General features: G+C 42.9%; 1 protein-coding gene across 1 annotated transcript in view; it reads right to left on the reverse strand.

The window, feature by feature from the left end:
* The window catches only part of LOC103369609 (collectin-12), a 44,580-nt gene extending 29,883 nt beyond the window's left edge, over positions 1–14,697 (reverse strand). The window contains exons 1-2 of the mRNA XM_008298361.1: positions 14,456–14,697; positions 13,538–13,588 (exon numbers count right to left, since the gene is read on the reverse strand). Of these exons, the coding sequence (XP_008296583.1) occupies positions 13,538–13,588; positions 14,456–14,462 (58 nt within the window). The 5' untranslated portion in view covers positions 14,463–14,697. The remainder of the gene's footprint in view (positions 1–13,537; positions 13,589–14,455) is intronic.
* Positions 14,698–18,568: the final 3,871 nt, after the last annotated feature.

Genomic DNA, 18,568 nt, shown 5'->3' on the forward strand with positions numbered 1-18,568 from the left:
GACATGAACTTACAACAATGAAGGTACAAATTAACTTAACTCCACTCCAAACACGACAATCCTTACCAGTCATGTGACCACAATATCACATTTGTGACATGACAAGCAGATTTAGTCAAACACAGCAGCAGAATAATACTGATGAATACATTAAACAACTCCAGATGAGTGAGCGTCACAGGAACCATAAGGATTCAGTTAAATCAGTGCACAATACGTATATGCATGCATGTGGAACAAATCCTCAAACAAACAAATGTTTTGTCTTGTTTTGCAGAGAAAATTAAAAAAATCTTCGCAGCATTTCTATTTTATTTCAGTCTGCTGTCGTGCTTCATGTCCATCTAAAACAGCGTCTGACATGTCGATGAACTAAACTTTCCTTCCTGCCCTACTTAGGTGCTGCCAGATCAAACGCTGAAGGAGTAAAAGAGCCATGTGGATACTTGACAGGAAACTGGTTGGGGAAATTCTCCGCGGGACACTTCTTTTTGCAGAGCGTGCCCACATCAGCCAAACTCATCTCCACGTTGGCCACATCCACCGCTGACTCTGCCATATGGACGGAGGGCCGGCCTTCACCGACACACTCCCGCGCTCTCCGACAGTGTGAGGGAACATGTTTCCTCTTCAACACATCTCTGACTGACGTTTTCTACCCGACCCGATGGTTTCTGCTCGCTACCTCTGGCGTCGCTTGTGGGTAACGTCAGTGTAGCATTATGGTCATCGTGGAACAGGCCGCCCTGTGATTTTAGGGTTTTGTGCAATAAGAAGCTCTGTCATTTAACAGTGGCTTTGACAGAACATGGAAGGCTGTAAAGCAGGAATACGACTGTGGTCCGGGTGTTGTCAGGTGGTTGGAGGAGCTTAGTTTTAATTCAAATACACATGGTGCAATGGGACTTTTAAGAAAATTTGGCAAATATTATGAGCAGGTGGATACAGTTACTTGTATTTCAGCATTTTTAAAATAGTATTACAAGTATTTTATGCAGTTTTAAGCAATTGATACAATGATAACAGAGAAGCAAACTTGATCAAAATGTGCATTTCCCAGAGTCAGAATGGAAAAAGCAGAAATTACAATCACACGTGTGAATTGCTCCTCTCATAACTTCATTCTTAAGAGTGAGAAAGGGAGCAAACCACATGCAGAGTGTTCCTTCCAAACGCTGAGAAATCTCCAAAATCCACAAGGAAAAATACGAGTAGCAGGTTTTTAAGACTGATGGGATGCCCTGTAAAGTGGGAAACAATGGGAATGCCTTTCTGTGAGTGCAGCATCCTGGGTGTTGGAGTTTCTTCTGGGTGGCCCTGCACATCTGTGGTCAGATGCGGGGGGGTGTGGCATGTCAGCGTGAATGACAACAAGCCGTCCAGGTCAGCAACGAGAGCCGTGTTTTCCTGCTAAAACCCCCCGTTTAGACAGACACGCTGCAGACGTGAGGGTGGCACGCTCTCCTAGCTCCGAGCAGCCTGCAGGCAGGACGGAGCACCGACAGGCAGGAAGAGCTTCCCTGACATCTGGGTTGTGAATCAGACGGAGGCGATGCTGCTTACTGAAAGCAGTAATCAACACCAGACAATGGCTTTAAATTACTCCACACAACTGTTTGTTTAGAGTAATTTAGAAGAAGTGCTGGAGAGGAAACTCCTCTCTGGAGGATGGAGGAACTGGAGTCTGTGATGCTCAGGCCTCATCTGGGGCCAAAAGGGTTATTTTATTACTCTAAACAGGAAGATCTGATTACCGAAAACAACTTGCAATCAAACTACTGAGCCCTCGTGATCTCAGCAAAAGCGATAGAAGCATCGTCCATTCTGTTACGTAAACAGATATGATCACAGATATTTTGAAAAAGATTACTGGATTTATCTCAGGGAATGACTCTATCATGGAAATAAGAAGCAGTAGCAGAGTTTTTACATCTGTAGAGAATGCATCCCTGAAGACAGAGAGATAAACTGAGACGAATTTATCGGCCTCCGTTGTAAAATCTTGGCTGGACTGTCAGGTGAACTGTCATTCCACTCATACCACGAGACAAACTTTAGATTTTCCACGTACACTCAGTGGCCGCGAGTAACACCAGCAATACCTACACCTGTGTATCAAGACAAACTAAACACTATAATCTTGATTAAAGCAGAATACAAAGCAGATGTGCTGTAATAGATTGTACGGGTGAACCTTACAAAGAGTCCAGGAGTGATGCTGTTTAGAAATGTCAAACCAATATCAATATATTATAAATTCGCCTTAAAAAAACGTTACATATATTGCAGTAATTGTGCAAAGGAGGAACTTGGGTGACATTATAGTGTTGCAAAGCCCACCAGGTTACTTCTGTTGGTCTGTTGGGTCATTGGTAAATAATGTATTTGGTCATTTTAATTTGGACGACTTGTTAAAGATACTAAAATAGACCGTAGTTGTGCTAGAGCTTGGCAATTGGATGGATCGCATTTGGCTTAGTTGATCACTGATTATTGTTTTGGAGCGGGAGTTTTTTTTAAGGGATTTTTGTTTTGCCAGTTTAACAGAATTCCACTTTTTTAAACCCGAACAGCGCATTTCAAAGCATGCGTGTAAAGGAGATAACCAAGTTGCTGTCATCAGCTGTAAAGTGTGTGTTCAGACCCATGTTTCTGTTCTTCATTGGAGTCCTATCTGCTCCAAATCAACACACAAGAGTTGTGAAGTCAAAACAAGTTGTACTCGCAGCAAGGAGCCAACATGTGCAGTATAGAGTCCGAACAAGTGACCGACTAAAAGCATGATTCTCACAAAAAGACAGTGAAGAGAAAACAGAAAACAACCTCCTGCAAACGGGTGAGAATAGATGCAGTTCTCATGGTGTTTTGACAACCGCTGAGAACAGCTTGTCCTTGTCTCACACTCACAAGGTTCAATAAAGGTAATGGACATGTACAGTATTAACTCAGACTTTTCACAGAGATCATTGGATCATAACATAGAATTATTCGAACAGTTTCAGTGCAAGTTATCTGAATGTTGTGTTAACTGCCCCCAAAAAAGGGAATAACTGCTGTATTTATGCAACATCATGATGGAGTTTCTCTGGATGTCTCCTCATTGCAGACTTAGTCCAGTCAAGGCTAGTTAGCAGCTACGTGGCTTCAATAAAGACACAATTAGGAGCCGTGGATCTGCTTAGAATAAGAAGTTGGAAGAGTTGGATCAGAGAGTGTGTTAAGAACAGATTTATCAGAATTAACTCGAATGCATCTGTTCTGGACGTGTTTGTGCAGAGACGTCCGTGATACATCCCATATGTGAACTCTGTGTTGTACCAAATTTATTCTCTGAGGAAAAGTTGACAATAATCTTTCCTCCCTTGCATGTTTTGATTCAGAGCGCACAGAAGGGAGGAACTGATCCATTTTTAATCGCAAGAGAGAAAGCGAGCAAGGCTCTACAATGAAATGACTTACTCAGTTTAATTAGCTTAAAAATAGAACTATGAGGTGGTCAGTGTTAATGATGTGGCACCCCACCACAAACAAAATCAGCGGGAAGCACGTAATAAGAGACTTTTGGGAACATCGGTGTCACTTATGTTAAATAACCAGCGAAATTTTATACTTGATTTTTTTCTTCATTAAACAGAGTCTTATTTAACTACAGATTTTCAGATTCTTGCAGCACGACAAACCTCACATCTGGAATCTGCAACTACTCGAATCGTAATTTTCCGCTGTGATCAGGTGATCTGTTACCTCTTAGGCAGCACTTCAGCTCCGTCTCTGAAGTCCTGCTACTGTGTATCTGCGCAAAACATTAACCACCGCTTCAGCTCTCACTTTTTTTTTCTGGCAGCCTCCTCAGCTGCACTGCCACATTTGGAACGCTGAAAGCATCGAACACACGGAGTCCCTGATTATGGACTATTGTAAACAGCATTAGGGCGACGTCTGCGTGTTCGGAGACGCTTCGCCTCAAAGCTGAACAAAGTGCAGTCGGCTGTATCAGGTATGCGGTCTGTGGAATAACAAATTCCTTTTTCAAAATGTATTAATTAAGCATACATGCATAATATGCATTCTTTAAGGTGCCAGAAAATAAATTTAGTGAATTCCTTCTGTCTGCAGTCTGAGCCGCACATGGAAAATGTGATAGCCATTATACATCTGACAGGGTTTTGGAGCCGAGTGTTGTTCCTCTCCGCTTCAACTCCCTTTTGCAAACCAGGAAGCTGTGGGTTGATCTTGGCAACCCTCACTGTGCTTTTTTTTTTTTTTTTTTTCGCCCCTTTCATTAACATTTCGGACTCTGAATAGCAGATTTAAGGCTCTTTATTACTTACACTAAAAGAGGAGAAATTAGAATCCCCAAACTGACTGTAAACGTGAGCCTGTGTGTTCTGCTGCCGGAGGTGTTTGAGAAATCTAAGTGTTGGTGGACACAAGAGACTCGCACACGTAAAACTATCAGCTTGTAGTACAGAAGTGATACGTTGTGTTATTTTACAGCCAAACACACAGAAAGTCTCACCCACATACACAGACAGGAGGGAATACAAATGTAAGATCTAATGTACGAGCATGTTTCTTGCGGGAAAAAAAATTAACTTGCCAAAACTCAACTCAAGTCTTTTCACAGGAGGCAGTAAAGGAACGCAGGTGTCCTGGAAAACCTTCTCTCTGCTCTGCTATTCTTTTTATTTAATTACTAAATCAGTGACTCAGACCCCCTGTTTGAGGGGACTCAACAGAGGCCTTGCTGAACTCCAGAAACCCTCCCCTGACATCTGCATGTGGGTCACGTCAAGGACACCGGGATTATTATGGTGTGTGAGAGCTGGAGGAGGACCGTGGTGGAGGTTCGCTGCTTTTCCTCACTCTTAAAGGTGAGTCAGAAAAGTCACTGACACTCGGATGGTCACGAGCCAGATTGAAAATAGCAGCTAACTACCAGCACATGTGTTGTTCTGGCAAAAACATCACTGATCGACGCCTGCTCTTCGCGTTCAGCGCCCGGAGTCATGTTACTGCTGTTTTATTCCGACTAATGAAGGCGTAACAGAGAGAGAGAGAAAGACGAGGAGGAGGGGGTGGAAAAGTTTGGACAGTTTACAGGATCTCTCAGAACTGACTGCGATGTTAAAACCATCTACTTTCTCTACCTGCTGTCGAAAAGTGAAAGATGTCCTCGGATTGCTCGGTTAAAGTGGCGCTGCGTCAATTTTACGTCAAAGTCAATTGAGTTGCCATGAACAGGACAACTCAGACTGTGATTCAGTTGCAGAAAGTCTTCTGTGGCTGTAGAGGATTCAGGTATCATGGATCGGATTTGAAGAGAAAAGCTACAAACTGAGGACAGTGAGTTTGAAGAATTAATCTGGCCGGTAAGCAAAATCCAGAGGAACAAACTTTGATGCTTCATGTTAGCCAATGCAGTTAAACTCAGATTTAATCTATAATGTGCAATCTTGTCAATGCAAACAATTCTAACCCCCATGTGACCAACTCTGCAATGATACACAAGTCATAATGGTGCTCATTAACATTTCTAGCAACAAGTGTCTTGAACGCAGCATAGTAAAAGCTATGATCAAGTTGCATGAAATGAATTCAGTTTCCAGTGTGTTTTTTCACCTGTAATAAGTTTGTATAGCCACAATGTCTCAACTCCTCCTGCTCTGATGACTGATTCACTTGTTTTTTTAATCCTCAGATTCATGGAACTGCTGTTCCGAATCACTGCCTTCAGTGAATCTGTCAACGCTCAACAACAAGAAGAAGTTACACTAACATTTTTTTACTTCAACTTCCAATAAGTGATTTTTGTTTTTTGCAAGAACCTGTAAACACAACATGGATCATGTGCACAACAAGGAGACTCAAAGACACCTCCATCTCCCCATCTAGTCCAATAATTACTCTCTTTTTGCTCCATTTTGGTCTCCACCAACTCCTCAGGAAAACATTTGGCTCCTTATCTGCTACTAGCTCCACTGTGGTCACCAGCTAGTTGCTAACTTTGCATTTTTGCTGCAATAAAATATTTCCCTGATGATAAGAGTGATGAAACTAAACCAAAACAGTAAAGCTGCGTGCTGTAAAACCAAACCAAGGAGCTGAAAGAGGCTAAAATGCTGAATCTGAACTACAAGAACCTCCTTCAGAAGCTTAATTTTTAAAATCACAGCAGTTGAAGTGAAAGTAATTTTTAACTTTAACACAGTATCAGTAGGCAGTTTGATCATTTAAAGATATGTTGATTTAGTTTGCGTGTCGAGTATAAGTAGCATAACACTAACAGTGTGCGTAGCTGCACTTATCGTCTGGATAGAATACGCTGTTGAAAACACAAGGCAAAAGAAAAATGATGTGTTTGTAAAATTCCTCTGCGGTCGGCTGCCATTTCCCCCGCTGACTGTCTTTCTTCACATTCAGACAGTTCAGTGGGATTCCAGGTTGAAAGGACTGAATTATAGCCGAGATAAGAGGGCGCGTAAACGTCTGAGAGTGAAGCCTGTGACAGAGTGCGCCGATAACTTCATTATTTTTGCAATTGTATTTATGCTCTGGTGTCAGAAAGGTGTGCGCTTCGGATATTCACCTCCAGCTGGATCTTATTGGGTTACAACATCCTCCTGCTTCGTTATCTGTTCGAATCACACGGCCCTTATCTCCTCACAAAGAGTTCCTCTCACACTCCCCCAGACACATCCATCCACCTCACCGGCTGCGTCTCCTCCACCTTCTCCCACTTCCTCTTCCCTCCCATCTCCTGGGATTGAATACCTTCTTGCTGCTTATTCAGCATCTATCTCTGCTCTCCTGCGGTGTGAGATTCCTCCAAAACCAGATACGAGGAAATCCCTCATTCCTGGTCTGCACATCGTCTTTTTTTTTTTTTTTTTGGTGTTTACACCCCGAGGCCTCAGCTTTACACTCCTCTTCCTGCAGAGAAAACAAGCCTGACGTGTGAAGCTGCTCTAAAAGCCGTCGGCTGACATCCGACCAGATTTCTTAAAATCACATCATACTTCTTTGTTTGTGGGTGTCGCCTCGGGGGGATAAATCTGCGGTGTCTGCCTACATTTTTCTTGCTCTTATTCACACAAACACTTCTCGATTGTCCTGCTTATCCTTTTGTCACCACATTAATTTCTTCCTCCGACATGCTTTGAGGGTTTTTTTGGGGCTGTTTAACTACTTCTACAAAAAAAGCTTGTGGGTGCAAACATTTCCAAGACAAAACAGTAAATTGTTGAAGAATTGCGGCTGTTAGACTTAAAACAGGAGCACAAAAGAGAATCTCCTGCACACGAAACTAGATGGAATAAAGAAACTGAACAACAACAAAAGTTTGTATTGGATGAGCATCATTAGAGAACAAGCAACAGGTGGGACGCAGCGAATCACAAGTAATCAGGAGCAGGTGGGAAAGGATTGAGCTTAAAAATGAATTCAAACCCTTGAAATTGCTTTCAGTTTTCATTAGCGTAAACGGAGCTGCTCTCCTTCCACTCTGGATTTGCACTTAGGAGTTTTTTAAAATTAATGATTTCACCATAAAGAGTTCAACACAAGACTTCTGTGATGCCTAAGCCAATTCTGACTTCCTGATTTTTACTAGACAAGCCCTTGAAAGTAAAAGAAAAATCCCAGAGTTTTATTACTTTGTCTGCCCGCAGTCCGGCAGGTGACTTGGGTAAGTGTTTTCCCATCTCCGTCTGCTCCGGCAGGTGCTAACAGGCTGCAGGCTCAGGTCGCGTTTACACGTCTGGAGCCTCCGTTAGAGCTTATTACAATAGGAGGTACAGAAGGTCACTTCACTTAAACCTGCGTGAAATGATTTTTGACCTTTTGGGAGCTGCAGAAACGGGCCATAAACACAATATTATCACCTTTTTAGTCACGCAGAGTAACATTGCCGTTCAATTAGGGCTGTGTTTGAGCTCACCAAATGAAAGTAACTCTTCTTTAGCCCACACATAAGGGAAATATTTGCCTCTGTAGCTGCTAAATGCTCCATAATGTTCACTAGCTAGTTTCTAACTTTGCCATCTAGTTTTTATCTCAAACTTTTGGCTGCTGCAAATAGAAAATGCATCATTTCATCAGTTTATAATGCAAAAAAATGCAGATTATAGCAGCTTCAGTAACAGGAAAAAGACTGCTGGATTATAAGAATCTTATAATTGAAAAGCACAAACGAAAGTCAGACGCACATGTGCTCACCCACACGCACAGTCAATGCAAAAGCCCGCCGACTGTAAAATGTCAAGGCCGAAGGAAAGTTTTGACAGTGGTATGGCAGACAGAGAACAAGGAATGTACACTTTACTGAAGTATTAAGTGAGCAAAAGCTGCCACGCAGTTTTGAGAAAGAAGTCTGAGAATCCCACAATACAACAGTCTGAGAAGAAACGCAGAAACCACAGCAAAGTGCATAAAAATCCTCATCAGACATTCTGACAAATGCACTGCAAAGTATCGCATGACAGCGCGCATTAAACGTGTCAGTGCCTGACAGACGCTGATGTTAACATAACCGTGTTTGATTCCCTGTTAACCAGGATGGATGAGGTGCCAGGTGAGGTGTCATTACGGCCGCAGCTGAAGGTGGTTGTGGAGACGGGGAATGTTCTTCAGCCGCAGAAGGAACCCGCCGGACCGAACCGAGCCCCAGCTGTGCTGACACAGCTGGTTCCAGGCACGGACGGCCCGACACCGCGCTCGGCTCCAGGAATTTTTTCCGGGCCTCGCTGGAGAAACCATAACAAGTGCAGGAAATAGATTAGTGCACTCTGGGTTCCACACCAGCCGCAAACCTCCAGAGCCCGACCCCTTCAAACCCACATGTGTGGGAACAGGAGACACCAGCCGAGGGAGCGAGACCCCATCCAGACATCAGCGCAGGTCTCAGGAGGACGAGCGATGCGAGCTCTGTATCCTCTGCCTGGGACTCTCAGAGCTCTGCATCTTTGATATGAAGGGGAGTCCTGCCATTTGTCTTTTGGTGGACTGACGTTGCCCACCTGTCTCTCTCTGTGCTCATTTATCTACGTCTTTTACAGGATCACCTTTGGGGAAACTCACCAGGCATCACTTTATACTGAACTAGCACTCAATCAGTTTACTCAAATAACTCACTTATCGTTTGTAACTGCTACTAAATAGTCCCACTGTCTAAGAGGTTAGTGGTGCTTCCATTTTTGCTAACATGTCCCACCATTACTGCCGTCTATCGCATCCTAATTTAACATGTGTCTAAATGATGATTTTAAACATGTAGGTGGAGAAAGATAAAAGCTAATTATTATTGATCCTATAGTATGCCTCTTAGCGGTGTCGTGTCGTCTATTGAAGGCACTATTCTGCTACTTCCTCTACAATCGATATCTTTCTTTAAAACCAACTTGCTTTAACTGTTTTTAACCAAATAACCGACACCTCAGCCTGACATGTACCAGCTTTTCTGCCATTGAACTCATTCACAACTGGACAAATCTCAAGCTGATTTCCTTTGACGTGCTAATTTTCATCGGAATAAATCGCCATAAGACAGATGGTGATGGAGGTTTGGTGACACAGTGACTGTTTGTTCTCCTGGATGTGGCCGTTTCTTTCTTTTAACAGAGGTTTGTTGTTTTGTGACTGGAGGGTTCCTGGTTTAATTCAGGCCAAGGCCAGCTGCCGGCTCCCAGTGACCGGTGATTATACGAGCCCTAATGGGGCTGTAAGGGTTCAGCCAGAGATCAGGTAGGTTTTGTTTTTATTCTGATGGCCTTCTTATGTCAGTCCCCCACAGAAAAATAAATACGTTCAAACCTTGAACACTGTGGAAGCGATTCCGGCCTGAGCTTCAGCTTGGCAGGGAGGGAGATGGGATTACCATCTGAATTCACTCAGTGTATGTACTGCTGTGTGTGTGTGTAGAGGTGTGTATGTGTGTGTAGAGGTGTGTGTGCGCATTTCCAGCTGTATACAAGCGAGTGGAAAATGCGTCTCTATACGTGTGTTTTTGTAAATATACATGATGTGTGCATGCCTTATGGGTGACGTTTGTGCAAGAATGAGAATCAGAAACAGCTCGCTCTGCTTTAAACGTGTGTTACTGAGTGTGTGTGTGTACATTTCACGACCCTCAGAAAACTCACTTCTTACTTTGCACGTCAGAAAAAATCCAAACATCCCCCCAAGGTACTTTTTAAGACATTTCAACACATGGTCACTATGTGTTACTTGTCCATGTGCTGTGTTGATGTTAGACATTGATCTTTTTTTTATGAGAACCTCACAGAGTTCCCTACAAAGCAGCAAAGGCAAGACTGACTTATTATACGAATAGATTTTTAGCCAAAACAGTGAAGTAATCAAATGGAAGCTGTGTCCGATTTCATTACCGCACTGGATGACAAAACTGAAGATGAGTGCATTAAATCTTGGAATTCAAAGAATGGGAGGAGCGCTTCGTGAGCGGCCATCTGGGAAGATGTAAGCCGGCAATCAAACCATGTGGTGTTTTATTGCTCCTTTGTATTTTCTAATGCGTTCTTTATGGAGAAATTCAAAGCACACGAGCGACTGCTCTTCCAATTTTTCTTTAATCCAACAACTGTGCAGCATCTCAGCTAAAAGGACACAGTGTTTAGACAATTAGACGAACAGCACTGCAGATCATTTCCTATTGGGCAATTCTAGTTTGAATGCTGATTTACGGACTTTCTTTGCCTGTGTGGAACTGCAAATATATTCCAGGAATCCTAATCAGGAAACCAACATTGACTTCTTTGCCTGTTCACTCATCCACAGACACTCCTGCTGATGACAGCCAGCTACCATGTGGACAGCTCGATCTACCTGCTGACAGCTGCTCATTTCTAATGTATCCGTGTTTCCAAAGTCGACCGTTTTCATAGTGTGCAGGAATTGATGGAGGCCTGCAGCTTCCTGGAAAAACTTCTGGATCGCTTTAAAAACTGGTCAGTAGTAATGCAAAGTATGTGAAACGTCTATGTACATAGGCGAAGAAAAACAAAAGCCCGTTGGTACTGTAGGCACTGTTTCTTGTTCGTGCTCACTTTGTAAAACCAGCAGGATTAAGTGTCCTGTCTTTCCTTTTGAGCTCACTGGCGACTTTATAAACTGGACACAACATTCACAGCTTTGACATGTCACAACAGTTTAAACACCATCAGTCTCCGGGGAGGCTGCGATGAATTAAAGCAAAACATGTCGAGAGGAAATAACTGTTTGTTTCCCCCTGAGTACTGACATTACGGCGCTAATAGTGGAAGAATGGAGGCCTGTGATGGTTTGCATGAATGCGGCTCGATTGCACAACAACAAAGCCTCTGGAGGAGCGGGGCAGACGCTTGGAGCCGGCGCTTCCCAAACAGCTGCCCGGGTCCCCGAGAGGACGGACGGCACTCGAGAGAGAAGTTCAGCAGCTCCGTCTTCCTACTCTTCACAGTGTCAAGAGTTCATTTGAATAAAGTTAAAAGTGAGCTGGATTTGGCTCCCCTCCCCACTGCTCTCTAATCTAATCCATGAGCGGGACTCGCACGCGCTCGCAGGGAAAGACAAACAGGATGCCTCGACTCGGGTGACTCGGATGAAAGAGGCTGCGCTCCGACACAGTTTGAATTCGTCTCCGCCGGTGCCGGTTAAACAGTGAAGCCCGCTGCCTCCCATCGTCTGCTCTCAGGCCGGACTGTGTGTGAATGACTCATTCTGCAGCAACACCCTGAACGCAGAGACACACAGGCTCCGGATCCCAAATCAACGCTGGACCGACAGAACAGCGATGGAGCTCGTGCCCTGTTTCCAAGGAGAACAGTAATAATGATGTGTTTGAGTGCGTGTGACAGAGAGTTTGCCCTTTGGTGCCACTTTTTCATCTTTATCCAAAAACATGAATGCATTTGATGGCAAAACACGCTGCCTCACAAAAACTCAACGGCACTTCTGCAGGGATAAAACTGGCGGCCAACCTTGCAAAAAAAAAAAAAAAGGATGATTAAAGAGAACGTAGGAGTGCATTTAGGGAGCAGTGTGGAGCGTGTTAGCTCTTGCAATGAAGAAAAGATGTCCACCCAAATTTACAAAAAGGCCGATTGTTCCGTTTTATCGAACGTATTAGTCACATGAACTCTTTGTTTGGAAAACAGTGCGATCTGTGGATTATCGAGGTGAGCTTTCTCTGGAAGTGTGTGTTGAGTTTTACAAACTTTTATGAACGTCTGAAGATTCTCAGTCATCCAGATCATGGTTATTCTCGTAGTTTGATCGTAGCAACTGGACTTGCTTGAGTTTCTTTAAGACGTTTCACCTCTCATCCAAGAGGCTTCATCAGATCTGACTGACTAGTTGGGAGTTCCAGATACTTATATCCTTAATTATGGAGCCAATAACACTTGAGAACCTGCAGAATCATTTACGCTTCAGTCTGAGATGCAGACAACACGACCTCAAGTGTTAATGTCTCCTTGAGGATATAAGTATCTGGAACTCCCAACTAGTCAGTCAGAACTGATGAAGCCTCTTGGATGAGAGGTGGAACGTCTTCAAGGAGCTCAAACAAGTCTAGTTGCTATGATTGATCTACCAGAATAACCATGACCTGGATGACTGAGAATCTTTAGACACGTCTTCAAGTTTGGGATTCGTGGAGTTTGGAGGGCTCTTGGTCGTGTTCCTCTAACCATTCCTGAAGCATTGGTGCAGGGTTCATTATCCTGCTGAAAGAGGCCACTGCCATCTATTCATATGATGTGTGGTTTTAAAGCTGCAGCTGATTGTTTTCAGCCCTGTTGTCTGTTGCTACAGTAAGCAGATTGTGTGTGATGTGACCTCATCGCTGTGTTGTGCAAAACTGCAGACTCATGCGCCTTTTTGCAGATAAAATGCTACATTTAAGTCGAATAATGGTCACTGTGTTGTAAAAGAAGAATCTCACAATGAACATAAAACCCAAACTGTCCGCATGGCTTCACACCACGAGTGGGAAAATATGTTTGTTTGTAATTTGTGTGAAGTGATGCTTGCAGCTTTAATTTTTATCCTTATCTTTCTGGTTTGGATCGGTTCGCTGCAAGTCTGATGGGAAAACTTCTGACGTGGACGCTAGACAAATGTGCGTGTGAACTCCGTGCTTTTGTTGCACCACAACACACAGATACGTGTTGACTGCACTTTCAGTTGGAGTAACCACATTTTAGAGGCATATTTGTGTGAGTCATCGTGCATAAGTGACTCATTCTGAGGGGATAAAGGACAGAGAAAAGTTTCTTGATCTGGGAGGTTCTGTCAGCGAGTTGTTGGGTCCCTGCGGTGAGCCGGACCTCACAGACCGACATCCACATTGGAGCCAAACACGAAGACGGCGCAGCGCACATAAATATAAAAGGTAATTCTAGGTAAGAAGCAGCAGAGAAACAGAGAAGCCCACACACTTAGTGCCTTTAATTCATTCACAAAACCGTAAAAGTTTTATGATCAGAGCTCCAAGTGAGTCTCTCTTCCACCAAAAAGCAAAAAAGGTCACTTCACTTACCGAACCTCTTGTATCCAAAAGACTGTACTTCCTCCTCGTCTGCAAAGTCGTCTGCGTGACATAATCAGAAACATATGACAGAAATAGGTCATCGGCACGCTACTGGGGGTACACTGTGTTTAAAGCAGATGGTTGGGACTCTACAAACAAAATAAAAAACAGACAGAAACACTACGGGGCAGCTGCACGGAGCCAAAAAAACTCATCATGTCATCCCTGAACACGATGATTTAGCAAAGCAGATGCAGGATTTAGGGTGCAGATAGAGAAGCATCGTGTCTTGTGTGGAGATTGGAGGTCCGGAGAACTGTAAAAGCCACAGGCTGCGGTTTCTCTGGGTTGTTGACAGTAAACCCTAATTACACTCTGCTCCACTACACTGAAGACTGGAGCAGAGCACAGAGAACATCACTGCTAATGGTTAACAGATGGGGGGCCGATGGTGGGGAGGTGAGATTGGTGGTGGTGGTGGTGGTGGGGGAGAGACAGGGAGGGATGAGCTGTGTTTGTCGGTGGGGGGTTAGTCAGATAGATGACAACTGAATCACACATGACTGGGCGATAAGTTACTTGATTTCCCTCAAAGTGGATAAAACATTGATGCAGTTTGAGATGAAACAGAAGTTGAAACTCTGCAGGTGTTGCTCTGCTTTTATTTCTCAGATGTTAAATGTGGGATTTGTTTCAACGATCACAGCAGGAGCCTAACCAATACTGATGGTGCATAACTTCATTTGGTGTTTTATTCCTTTTAATCGGATACAACTGGTGGAGTTAAAACTTTCACAACTTCTGCGCCCTAATGCCATCCAGATGTGACTCACTGACCACAAAGAAACAGATTGAAAGTCTCCAAAGACAGGTATATCTAACATTAAATTTAAAAATCATGCACTCAGATGAGAGTGGTAAACATACCTTTCATGGCGTTTCGTAGCTCGTTTAGGACTGTAGAAGAGATGAGGACTCCTGTCACTTTCTGCGCATCTCAGCATCCAGTGCAAAAGGTGGAAAGTTGTTCCACAGAGACCGACGCACGCTGCAGCTAGAGGAACGTGAAGCTAGAAGTGTGAGCTCATGGTCGCTTTGCAGTTTAAAATCCCATCGTCTGTGTTTTCCTGCTCGCTGAGGAGTTTGTGTAGCGGAGCTCAGATGATCCGCAGCCTTGTCTTCCAGCGCAGCGCTGAAGGAGGAGAGCTGAGTCCACCAGCGTCAAGTTACTCACAGTGATGAGCTGCACATCCGGTATGGATTTCAGAATTAAAGCGTTTTTACTAGACAGGAATAAAGTTCAACCAGAATCCCTTTTGCACTTGAATATGTCCTTATGCTCTTAATATTTAAAGACCCTACAGTATATACTATCAGAGTACAGACTGAGAATCTACACAGACACAATATCATTGTGTAAATTTACCTGACTTCTTTAATTATTGCCAGGATTCCAGTCTCTGCTCCTCCATTCCTTCTCTCACTGCTTCTTATTTATTTTGTTAATGCCTACTACTGGCAGCACTCTTTAATCTATATGTCACTGTTTACTGTTGTGCTCTAAAACACCAATTCCTTGTGTGTGAAAACTTACTCAGCATTAAAACCTTTGTGATGCCTGATAAGCAGCGATCTGCAGCACCTGAGCAGAAGCTGCCTCCAATCAGCACGCTTCTCTATAAAACTGCAGCTCAGACCTCAGCTCTGCCAGACTTTGATACGTGCTCAGGTTACATGTCTTGGTCTCCCCACTGGATCGTTCTCTACCTGTTTCAGTTGCTGCAACCTCCAGACTCTGAACTAGCCAGACACTTTGCTTGCTTGCCCTTTCTCAGCTGGTTCTGTCAGTTAAGTTTTTTTTCATTTTCCTCCTGTGAGTTTGTGTTCTTGCTTCTCAGCATTCACTTTCTGTTGTTAGCCTAGCCTTTTGTTGCATTAGCTTGCCCATAACCCTTCCTTAGTTCAAGTACTTGGTTGTTTGGTGTCTGTTTTTTCACTAGATGTTACAAAAAACAAAACAAAACAAACAAACAACAAAAAAAACCAGCTTCTGCAGCAGGTCTCTGATTTCCTTGTCCCCATTAGTGTGCAAACAATGACAATACTTTTAAGATCTACAACATTAATAATTATTCATATTCACCTGACTGTATTTATAAAGATTAAGACTCTACAGTTTTATGTATATTTACTTTACTAAGCAAAATATTGCGGTTAAGACCCTAAAGTGTGATTTATGATGAAAATGTCCCTCACTAATTAAAATATTAAAGATAAAAAATAACTTACCTGATGAATTTAAGTATTAAATGTAAAACCCTATATTATTACTTGTGCAAAATTTCCAAACTATCTCAAATATTAAAATTAAGACCAAATAATATTCTTAACTAACCTATATAAATTTAACTAACAAATTTAATCATTTTTTTAGGACCCTGCAATACTGGTAAATATGCACGTTTTACAAATTAATATAAATATTAAAGTCAAGACTTTACAATAATACTTGAACTTAACTGAGCGTCAAATGTTACAGTAAAAAACCTACAATAGTATTTAAGATACTAATTTATCTGACTAATTTAGATATTAGACTTAAGATCGCACACTATTAATAGCTACATAAATATACCTGATAAATTTAAATATTATGTTTAATTTCCACAATTTTATATCAAATACAAATGTACCTGACTATTTGTTATATTAGATACTTAGATGTTATGGTTAAGGCCCTACAATATTCATTATACAAACTTACCGCTGTAGTCTACATATTAAGGCAAAGCCCCTGCAATAATTTTAATCAGGAAAACGAGTTAAATACCTAAATTCCAAACACACTTTCCCACTCATGGAAGCAGCCTTGTGGATTTTGTTTTTATTGGACTCTACAGTATCATATATAATGCAAACTCCCCAGACTAGCTTAAATGTTATGGTTGAGACTGCACAATACTAGATAGAGTATGAACCAACCTGACTAACTTATGTTAAAACCTACAATATTATGTATTCTAATACATAACGTGACCTTTGACCTTTTATAAAGAGTAGACTTTTACTTTGAAAGCTCCGTCGCCTTTTTCCCCTCAGCTCTCGTGTCTAACTTGACACCGCAGCTGCTTTGGGCCACATCTGTGCTTCTCGGTTCCTCAGAGTCCCGGTGACCGTCCCGTCGCCTCCCGCTGAGTCTCCTCCTGTGGGGATGGAGGAGGTGCGGCCGGCTGTCAGCGCCGCAGACCCCGGGACGTCTGCACACATCCAGCCGGAGATCAGATTAAGTTACTGGGGGTTGATGGCAATCGCGTCCCCGGGTGAAAAATCTGGTATCCATTAGAGGTAATTTCAAAGGTTTGGGAAGGTGGAGGAGAGCGACATTTCTGTCCATCCTGTTTTTACATATTTACATCTAATGTCCTTCAAGAGTAATAATTCAACAAACCACTTTCATATTGACATAGGGCTCCTTTAGTCTCTCAGTGGTGTTTTATAATAGTTTTATCATGAGGTTTGGAGGGATTTTAACCCCACATTCCTGCAAATATTTATACATTTCCAATTAATTTCTAAATTATTGCCATAAAACAAGAGAAAACTGTACTGCTGCAGTAAGATTATATCAATCTGGCCTCATATAAACACATGATTTGCTACAAATTAATATCTGGATCATGAAATAACACAAATAGCAACAAGAAAAACAGTTTGATTTAGTCATTTGTTTGTCAGAAAATAAAGTTTAATACACAATTATGCTCAGGAATTACTTTAATAGTTGAATATATGCAGTTTTATTGCTCTACTGTCCATATCAGGCTGTTGATTATTTACCATTTTCTTGCCTTTACTGAAATAAAAAAGTGCAACTCTTAATTTCCCAAGACAGTGTGAACATGTAGTTCTTTCCATTTCTTTGCTTTTGCTCTAACAACACTTCATCTCATCCCAATAGCAGCCGACTTTGGCCGCAGCCTCTCCGTAATGTTCACCAGCAGCCTTTTTCCTCCTCAAACTCTTCCAGGTGCTGTGATAATTCCAACACTTCCTGCGTCCGTAATCTCTCCGGCCTGCAGACGCACATCGCTGATCAAAGGCCCCAAAAACCAGCTGCATCCTCCCAAAACTAATGAGGAACATCAAAGAAATCAAGACAGACCCTCTCTCAGGTCTTCGCAGCACAGGTTTGGTGTCACCGGGTTACGTGACGTGGCCTCGATTCTAATCTCTCCCGTGATTTACAGGAAAGGATGGAGATAACAGCGACCGTCTCAGCTCTGAAACCCCATCAGCTTCCCAACACAGACATCAAACTGAGATCTGTTTTCCTTCTTTCTTCGCAGCCTTCAAACCCGGGCTCAGCGCTAAATAGCTTGAGATTGACCCGGTCCGCCACATATTAGGCTCCAGAGCAGCCTGAGATGATAAAGCCACTAATTACTTGTTTTCCTAAAGGCTTGGAAACTGTTATTTTACTGTCGGCTATAATTGGAGCAGCAGGCTGGTATTAGGGCTCCGATAGAGATGGTGGCGGCCTGATAAAAAGCAGCTGAGGCTCGGGTGTCTTGCAGCCGGGCTCCTGCTGCTCCTCATTCAGGGGTTGGGACCTCATTTGCCGGGTCAAGGCTTTCAGCAGTGGGCTCGGATTATCCGAAGGCCTAGACAGCGCGTAGGAATTCCACATTTACCATGCTGCTGCCATGTTCAGATGTTATGATAGGAACTGGGGCAGCTTGGAGCGTTTGCAGCAGGAGAGAGAGTGGCCGGTGGTGGTGGAGGGCCCAAAGACAGGAAGCTAAGAAGTGCTTTTCTTTTTATTTACACACTACTGATGCAGGAGGATTTTTATTCATGATTCTAGCCAAGAAGTTGGAGGAAAGTCTGAAATGGAGTGTTTTCATACATCTATCATGAATTCCTCTGCTGGCTTTTGATCAAACATGTAATCTGAACATGCTCCTGAGCTACTGTGCTGTATGTTAATGTAAAACGGTTGCATCCGGCTGCATTAGCATTCACAGTCATGCTTCTAGTCAA

The sequence above is a fragment of the Stegastes partitus genome, unplaced genomic scaffold (assembly GCF_000690725.1).
Source record: "Stegastes partitus isolate 25-593 unplaced genomic scaffold, Stegastes_partitus-1.0.2 Scaffold1309, whole genome shotgun sequence".
Taxonomy (NCBI): Eukaryota; Metazoa; Chordata; class Actinopteri; family Pomacentridae; genus Stegastes; species Stegastes partitus.